General features: G+C 37.9%; 1 protein-coding gene across 1 annotated transcript in view; it reads left to right on the top strand.

The window, feature by feature from the left end:
• The first annotated feature begins 257 nt into the window (after positions 1 to 257).
• Sestd1 (SEC14 and spectrin domain containing 1) overlaps positions 258 to 9,757 on the top strand; it is a 72,146-nt gene continuing 62,646 nt past the window's right edge. The window contains exons 1-3 of the mRNA XM_008855344.3: positions 258 to 337; positions 3,851 to 3,959; positions 9,308 to 9,398. Of these exons, the coding sequence (XP_008853566.1) occupies positions 283 to 337; positions 3,851 to 3,959; positions 9,308 to 9,398 (255 nt within the window). The 5' untranslated portion in view covers positions 258 to 282. The remainder of the gene's footprint in view (positions 338 to 3,850; positions 3,960 to 9,307; positions 9,399 to 9,757) is intronic.

Genomic DNA, 9,757 nt, shown 5'->3' with positions numbered 1-9,757 from the left:
TACTAGAGTACACTTGGTAATGTCTAGATATATTTTAGATGTCTGAACTAGAGGTGAGGGTGTTACTGGTGTTTTGGAGATAGAGGCCAGAGATAATGCTAAGAGATCTAGAGTGTAATGGACAACTCCCTACAAAAAGGACTTACCTGGTTCAAAATACCAATTTCAGATTGAGGAACTCTGAATAAAACTTTGTGCATATGCATTTCATAGAATGATTGTCATCTTGTAGTTGACATTTAACTTTCTGTTTTCAGCAGCAAGGAAGTTCACTGGAGTGAAATGGAGGCCTCAGTAATACTGCCCATTCTGAAGAAAAAGCTAGCCTTCCTTTCAGGTATGTGTGGTATACTGGAATCGTTCTTTGATAAGTTTAGTAGACATGTCTTTCTTCTGGAGGTTTTGTTTTTAAGGCATTTCTTTAATCAGAATGGTTGCTGTGAGCTGTTGCTGTGGTTCCTGGAACCGGTTTTTATTCTGTTCTGTAATTGGACTAAGCTGATCTCTACAGTGATGTCATGATTTCTCACTTCTGAAGCAAAAATTAAGTAATAATCAATAGTCAACTAACTGGCATTTAAATAATTGTTTCTGGAATATGGAGTACTTAGTTCTCTGGTCCTCCCTTAGCCTTTGTCTTCTGTCTCCACTGAGCTGCAGGAGTTAGGAAATTCAGATTTGCTGTTGGAAATTGGTTGTACTGACTTGAATTTATTTACCGTTTTAACACAGAGAATTCATAAGGTAAATGAGTTAAGGAGAAACTGTTAGACACTCGGTTGGTATGAGAGTTGTGGGTTAGTTCATGCAGGCTTAGTGACTGGAATTTGAATAATTAAATACATCTACATAGACTTTAGGTACCTAGGCCCTGCCAGTTTAGAACTATTCAGTATCTTCCTTTTTCGTTTTGATTCTTTTGAGATCTAGCCATCATTGTTTTAATAATACTAAATTTCCCTCCCATGAAATACTATGTGTCTTTATAAGTGGACATGTTTTCCTGGTATAGATTATAAAGGACAACATAAGAAGTTGAATTCTACTAATAAGAAGTTGAGTTCTACTAGTATCATTATTACTCCTAATTGTGTATGTGTATATATATATATATAAATTTTCCTCATCATTGGCATTTATATTTTTTCAATGTTTTTCTAATATGAATATTATATACATTGGTGTTTGTAGCTTTGTAAATTTGATAATATAAATTCTTGTAACTAGAAGTATTAAAAATAATATATAGTTTGGTATGTTGGCATGTGCCTGTAATTCCAGCACTCAGAAGACTAAGGCAGTAGGATTGAAGGTTTGAAGCCAGCCTGGACTATATAGGAGAGCCTGTCTCAAAACAAGCAAACAAACAAACAAACAACCCCAAACAACAACCAACCACACAAAACAGCTGCATTGAAATAGTCTGGGTTTGTCAGATTTCCCTCCAGGAAGATTGTTTCAGTTTCTATTTCTCCAGGCAGTGTATTAAAATGCCTGCCTTCACCCATTGTTGTCATTTGTGAATGATGCTATTTTCTTTCCATCAATAACATATTTATTTGTATCCTGTGACATTTCTCTGTGTGCAGTATTTGACCTGGTTGATCATAACTGTCTTCAAGGTCTTTTATTCTCTTGGCTTCTGACTCTCTTTCACAATTGCACTAGAAATTATTTTCTCATTCCTTAGTAAAAACTGAGGGCATGCAGTTTAGGTTAGTGTAGTCTTGAGCATTAAATTTCACCTCTGAAGAAAATTACCCTTGGAACTGGAGAGATGGCTTGGCAGTTAAGAGCTCTGACTGCTCTTCCAGGGGACCTGGGCTTGATTCCCAGTACCTACATGGCGGCTAACAGCCGTCCTTTACTCCCATTGCAGGGAACCTGAAACATTGTCTGTCCTCTGTGGGCATGGCACACACGGCACACACGGTACACTTACATACATGCAGACAAAACACTAAGACACATAAAATAAAAATAAATAAATTTTTTAAGAAAGGAAAAAAAAGAAAATTACTCAGTGATTTAGATCTCTCTTACAGTGTAGGTGTGAGCTCTTGTGGGTTTAATTTAATGTATAAATAAAACTTAATTTTAAAGAACAGATGAAAGTTCTCTTGCTCACCTCTTGTTACTTTCCCTTGACAATTAGTGAGCAATTAAGACCAGTAATTCTCAAACTTTTGTTTAATAATAGATAAAAATCTTATTGATCATCCAAAGACTAGTTTGAAAATCATTTGTGTAATCCTTTTTTAATTTTTAAAGCCTATATTTTAAACAACAAAAATGCTATTGAATCACGTGTGTGTTAAGTTGAATCCCCCATTATTGATGTTAGGCTGCTTGATTTAGAATCTGTAGTTAAGATAACACAATGAAGGACAGAAGATCCTTTATGGTTGGCATGTTATGAATTGCATTTATGCCACTGAAGAAGTAATTTTCATCTCAAGCCCTTCAGTGTTTAGTGATAAATTGCTAGAAAGCATACAGATTATCTCCTTCAGGACTTATTGGTTTCTCTAAACTTCCCAAACTGTTGTAAATGTCAGTTTGAGCCAACAGGGTTCAGTGTGAGTCAAGTTATAAGGAACTTTGAAAGATGATGTACAAGTAGAAGTTTTTCCATTTCTTGTTTCCTGTGCTGGGAACTGAACCCCAGCCTCAAGCACATTCAGCGAGTGCTCTATTAGTAAGCTATATCACAACCCTTGGTTTTCTGAGACAGAGTCTTGCTTTGTAGCCCAGACTGGCCTTGAACTAATTATCTTCCTGCCTTTACTTCTCCAGTCCTGATTTTACAGGCATGTGCCCCAATTCAGGGCTTCAAGAGTTACATTTCACACTGAGGGCAAACTGAAGAGGACCTACATATACATGAAATTTCCCTGTGGTCCACTATCTGACTTTCTGCATTGTTCCTTGCTGGGCAAGGCTGTGCTTTAATGTCACCCAAACAGTCTGTGCAACTGGCTATACTGTGTACACATAGCAGTAATTCAGTGCATTGTTCCTTGAACATTCCAGTTAATCTGTTCCATAGGCAGGCTTCCATATCACACGTACTTCCATGTTTCCTTTGTGAGTGAGCTCAGATAATCTCTTTGAATAGAATGTTCTGTTAACTCAAGTCTTTACTTTTCTATGAAACTTTTATACTTATCACAACTTTTTATCATGTTTCTCCATTATCTCAGTCTCTTTTTAATACTATTTTAATATGTTGTTATTTTATATACACAAGTGCTTTGCCTGCATGTATGTAAGTGCACCTGTGTCATGCAAAGCCTGCAGAGCCAGAAGTGGGTGTCAGATTCCCCTGGAACTGGAATTATGTACTGTTGTTAGCTGCCATGTGGGTGCTGGAAATCTAACCCAGGTCCTCTGGAAGAGCAGCCAGTGCTCTTAACTGCTGAATCTCTCCAGCCTCATATTTTAATATATTTTATGCTATGACACAGTGTAGCAGATTAGTGGCCATATTTCACACTCTTACTATGATGTAAAACTTTTCTTTTGACATGGAAATATATTTTACTTGCAAATGCTGATTGTGCTAGGCATACAGTGTTTGATGAGTTGATTCTGTAAGAAGCAAACTAAATGGAAGAAAATTAAGATGGTAACTGCTGTGTTTTGGTGAAGATTTCATAGGTGAATCTTTTCAGAATTTCTATGGTTTTTGCCTGCACTGCTATAAACATTGATAAACTACAAGTAGGTTCTTGGTCCTTTTCAGATTGTGTCTTAAACATGTCATTGTTTTAATAACACTAGATTCTGTTGTGTTACTCATTTGACTTCTTAAGCTCTGTTACATGTCGAGTGTGTATCTTTTCTGTAGGAGGAAAGGACAGACGCAGTGGACTCATTTTGACAATTCCATTATGCCTCGAACAGACAAATATGGACGAGCTGAGTGTCACTTTGGACTACCTACTCAGCATTCCAAGGTGACTCTACAGGTGTCTTTTTCTTACATTTCACTGTTTTCCTTTAATGCTATTGACCCCTGCTATTGAAGTATGCTTTATCTTATCTGCTTTTATTGCTGGTGAAATTACATTTGAAGCATTAGAACCAACTCCCCAACTTCCTTTCTCATGATCGATACTGGAGGGGGCGAAGTACATGTTAGAATCATTTGGAGGTTTTTTACCAAAATTCTGTTTGGAGGTCCTCTTTTGAAGATTCAGTTGTTGGAGGTCTTACTTAGCAGTTTTTTCTTTAGTTCATTAAACTTCTCAGATCATTCTAATATATACCAAATTTACAAAGCACTGAAGTGAAATAGGAGGATGAAGGCAAGCTTGTCCCTGTGTGTTTGCAGAATGTAGATGTGGAGAAAGAAACTGGTCTCTTGTATAATGCTCCTAGGCCATAAGTAGTGAATTTATAACACTTTAGTCAAAGTAGACAGTCTGTATTCCCTTTTCCTGTATTTGAATTTCATTGGCATAATAGTTTATTTCAAATCATCTTACAGTGTAGTGTATAAGGCTAAATCTGTATTGGAGAAAACTGATTTTAATCATGCCTACTTCCAATATTGATGTATAATTTAATGATTTTATTACTGCTTACTGGAGAAGTAGAAGTCTTCAAGTAAAATGTTTCTTTTTTTTTTTTTTTCACTTTCTGAAGAGGAAAATTTCCAGACCCCATAGTCAGTGTATTGATAGAACATCCTTGCTAATGTTACTCTAAGTTGTCAATTGCTAATTTGTATTTCTTACTATTGACTATTAATTCCTTGTTTTAGGTAACTAAGACTAGCTAGACACAGTTAATTGTATAGAAGTATTCATTGCTGGATATTTAGAAAACCAAATGCTTGAGGGAACTTGGAGACTATCAGGATCAACTTCCCAGTTTGATAGTTGAGGGAATTGAAACTTAGAGGCTTGGGTTGGTTACTCAGGATCACACAGGTCATAGAGCAGGGCTAGAATTTACTGTTTTTGACACCAATCCAAAGTTGTTTTTTTTGTTGGTGGTGTTTTTTTTGTTTTGTTTTGTTTTGTTTTTAACTTTGAATTAGTAGAATACAGTGGAGAGCTGCATTTTACGTGATTCATGTAATGCAAAAATTATTGATGACCTGATTTCACTACTGGGACCCATGTGGTAGAAGAAGAAAATGGGCTCCTACAAGCTGTCCTCTGATTTCCACATGTGCATCATGGCATGTGCACCTACATACATAACACACATATACACACAAAATAAACAAATAAAATATAGTGAAAAATGGCTAAGGAAGGATTAGAGCCCTGTATACTATTTTCCATGAACACTGTGCTAGGATTTGTCCAGCTCTGGAACATATTGAGGCTTACTTCCAGAGGATACATCCAGCCTATGATTATGAAAAACCACAGACTAGTATCTTCTAGAATCACACTCAGCCCAATGGGAGCGAGGCACACCCTGCAGGAAGCATTGGGTAGCTGAGGCAGAGGGAGTGGCCTGCACATCCACTTTGTCTCCTCACATTTGTTCACTCCAGAGTGTGCAAGCAGGAAGCGAGATGGAAGGCAAAATAGCCTGTTTTTTAATATGCTTCCTCCCTTTCCTCCCTCCCTCCCTCTTCTCATATCTTTTACATATACATGCATACATTAGGAATTTAGTGATACAGTAAATGATAATTCTTGAACTTTTACATGTATTGCTTACTTCTTTTTTTCAGATTCCAAAGATTTATGTGGTTTCATGAATATTCAATAATATAGTATATGTGAATATGAATATAAAGTAGACACTAATTAAAGTACCTTTGTCCTCACTTTTCCACTTTCTAAGAAGATCTCAAGTTCATGGAAGGGAAACTTTTTAAAAAAATTTTATTTATTATTTTTATTTTATGTGTATGGGTGTATTGCCTGCATGCAGGTGGGTGCACCCATGTTGGGCAATGCCCGCAGAGATCAGAAGAGGCTGTCGGATCACCAGGGAATGGCATTATGGACAGTTGTTAGTTGCCATGTGGGTGCTGGGATTTGAACCCAGGTCTTCTGTGAGAACAACCAGTGTTCATAACCACTAAGCCATCTCTCCAGCCCCGGGAAACTGTGTCTTATACTTTGCGTTTTTAGAGCTCCTTGCAGCACAGTACCTTATCCTTAGTCAACAATCAGCATGATATGCCTTTATCTCACTTGACCACTTCGTTTTCTTCCCAGTTCTGCATACACATGTATGGGCTTATTAGACCTGCTAACTAACCATTCTCAGGGCATTTCACATTTGTTGCAAAACCAAATCATGTGAAGGTTGTGAACTCAGTAGAAGTTGTTTGGTGAGTAAGCTTGTCTGGGTTAGCCTAAACTGTATTTTAGAACTTTAATCACAGTTGGCCCCAGAAGTCTAGATGATAATTAGAGGTAGCTAGGGAAAGAATACTCTACAGATAAGGAAATCATAGGTGAGAATTAGCCATTTAATTCTCCTACCACTCAGAGAGGAGCACAGTCATCCTCATCTTATGACTACGGAATTGGGACATAGAAAGGGTGAGCAAAGGAACCTGTGGCAAACCAGATCTGGAGTCAGAACTCAGAGGGCTAAATCCAGTACTGCATCTTGGTAACTGCTATGTCTTTCCTCACTGTGATAGTCAACTCTATCAGTCCAAAATACTTAGTAAACATAAGAACTGGATCTGTCACAACTGATCATTGACCCCAAAGTAAGTGACTGTTACAGTCTAAAAGAAATCCTGAATGTCTTAAAAATTGTTTTAGCATTTTCTTTCGGTAGTTTATTCAGCAACATTTAAACTCATACTATTCTCTAGCTCAAAGAGAACTTACTAATTGTGCAGTGGAGGGTATCAAGGTTGGAAAGCAATGAAGCCATCCTCTGGTCTCACCACTTAAGTCCTCTTTATAGAATGACACCCCCACCCCCCAAAACTGACTCACATTATTCTTGATAGAAATCCAACATCTATTAAGCTAACTTTCCACTTTCCTTAAGTTTTGATAGTTTTAAAAAATCAGTTTTTATATTTAAATCAGTTTTTCCTAATTGTGGAAACACTTGTTTACGTTATAGAAGAAGCTTTAGAGGGAAGAAATTGCTTCAAGTCACATAGACATCAAGGCCGAAGTCTTGAAGAGGGGGAGCAGGTGAGAGCCTTCAGGAGCTCCTCTAGTGCTGAATGATGGGGAGCAAAGCCAACTAGTAGTCAGCCCCCCCTAATGACCAGTCACACAAATACCACAAACACATACTGAGGATGTCAGGCATTCCTGAGCACTGTGAAAGCAAAGCATGAAGAGCAGGGGAGTCTGAGTGGGACAGGGTGGTAGTTTACAAAATTGTAAGGTAACATTTAATCACAGATGACTGAAGCAAGCAGTGGCCCTGAGACCTCTTATGAAAGAACATTCAGGGCCCTGAGGCAGGAGTGGGTGAAGCATGTTGTGGGTTCACCAACCAGGCAAGTATATCTGGTACAGTGAGAGGAACAGTGTTGGGAGGCTGGTCAGTAAAGAGGCTGAGGTCAGTCAGGGACCATAGGGGCCCTGATCAGGGCTTCATCTCCAGATGAGTGGAAAACCATTATGTTCTGGCTTGGATGTGATGAGACATGCCATCTCACAATTTTTTTTGAAATAGGGGTTACCATATAGCCTCAACTGGCCTGGAATTTGCTGTGTAGACCAGACTGGCCTTGATTTCATAGAGATCCACCTGCCTCTGCCTCCCGAGGGCTGAGATTAAAGGCATGTATCACCAGGCCCAGCCCATATCACATATTTAAAGACCCTCTAATTTCAAAGAACTGAGCTGGCAATATTAATAGGTTGACATTCTTATTTTCTGGAAGTATGTTACCTGATGAAGACAGTTACAGGCAGGATATTATAATAAAAGTATAATAAGGTTAGTGCTGCCATGTAAGTATCAACAGAACTCTGAGCAGAAGAAAAAGAATCCTTAGTTGTACCCAAGAAATGAGTGCAGGGTATTGACCCTAGAAATTCCTAAACAGTTCTTCCATGTTCAGAAGTTGGGGTGTTTTTAGTTCCATCATTTCTATTACAGAGCTGTTTTAACTCAGTTGGCCTGTTCCTCTTTGAAGATTCTAAGGAGCGAGGGTCTTACATGTTTTTTTTTTTTCTTTACTGCTCTAAAAATACAGTTCTAAAATACTAGCAGTAGTGTGGGAATTTATTAATAGCACTCTAGGTCCTTGAACATGCCCTTTGTAAAGCATTTGAAATATCACTTAGTCTGGAGATTTTGAAATAGTATCTTTGTATATTTTCATTCTTTATCTTAGTAAAAGTGTAAGAAAATTATGATTAAGGGTCTTAAGTATTCTACAAGATTTAGTGCTTTATTTTTTAAGATCACTATAGATGGCATTTGCAAGCTTCATTACTTTCTTGCTATTAATGTGCAGAGAAATTTATATGAACTGAAATATAAATGTGTTTTATTTTTAAAACTTATTTAACAAAATGATTGCATATCCTGTGCCTCAGATGTAACTGCCGATGACAAGACAGTAGCAGAGATGGAGCTGGCATGCCTCTTTGGGTGGCAAGCCCTCGCTGTACAACTCTGCCTTGGCTTCACTTCTTGTAAACTTACCAGGCTTTAGGAGAGACCCTAAGTTCCTGCCTTTCTCCAGAGTCCACTCAGCAGTCAGTGTCCCTGCCTTGGCTGGCCTTTCTGGCCTTGTGTCCCCTCTAACACATACTGACCTTCCTAAATGTCTTGTTGGTGGCTCTCTTTGATCCAGTTTAACAGATGGAGAAATTGAGAGGCTATTGGTATGCTTGAATGGTACTTGGATTTCATCACCATTTAAGACCTTTCCTTCCCATGCTTCTAGAGGGCTTTTCTTCCAAATTAGCTTGTGAATTAACATTTCCTGAAATGAGAAAATGGAAAAAATCTTCTAAAGAGATTTAAATTTTTTTAATGTAACTGAATTGTATGTATATGGGTATTTTACTTCATGTATGTAAGTATACCCATGTAATACAATGCCTATAGAGACCAAAGAGGGCAATGGGTCCCCTGGAACTAGAATTACATATAGTTGTTAGATATGGGTGCTGGGACCTGAACATGGTCCTCTAAAAGAGCAGCCAGTGCTCTGAACTGGTGAGCCATATCTCCAGCCCCTACTCTGAAGAATTTTATTGGTTCATAATGTAGATCAGACAAGCGAGATGAATTGTATTCTATATTATTAAAGCTTTTTATCTTCTTCATTCAAGGTTATGAGAAGTTAAGTCTGGAGCTGGTATTAATGGGGGGTAATTCTGTTTTGTTTCAGTGAGAAATGTAAGGCCAGAGGATTTACTGTGATTGTGGATGGCAGAAAATCACAGTGGAATGTGGTGAAAACAGTAGTATTAATGCTACAGGTAATTTTTCCTTTTGTCTATCAGGAAATGTTTTTTAAATTTTATTTTATAGCAAGAGACCACGATGAAAATGGTAAGTACATTTATCAAACCATTCCTAGGCTTCTCAGCAATAACTTGGTTCTAAATATGGGCATACCACTATTGGATTGTTTAAATTCAATTTTTATGTTTAAATTTATGTAGTAGAGTTAAATCCCAAGTACACTGTATAGGTTCACAAAGACTGAGCATAATATGTCAGGTTGAAGTAGTTTGCAAAGAAGGCCAGTGCTTGTGAAAGTGTGAAGGTTGACACCACTGGACTTCCGTGGTGGCTCTGTGTGTTGTGTGCTTGGGTCCTGCTCCCTCCCTCCCTC

The sequence above is a fragment of the Nannospalax galili genome, unplaced genomic scaffold (genome assembly GCF_000622305.1).
Source record: "Nannospalax galili isolate Female #2095 unplaced genomic scaffold, S.galili_v1.0 scaffold346, whole genome shotgun sequence".
NCBI classification, from domain to species: Eukaryota; Metazoa; Chordata; class Mammalia; order Rodentia; family Spalacidae; genus Nannospalax; species Nannospalax galili.
Note: the sequence above shows the minus strand (reverse complement) of the source record. Positions and strands in the feature narration are given on the sequence as shown.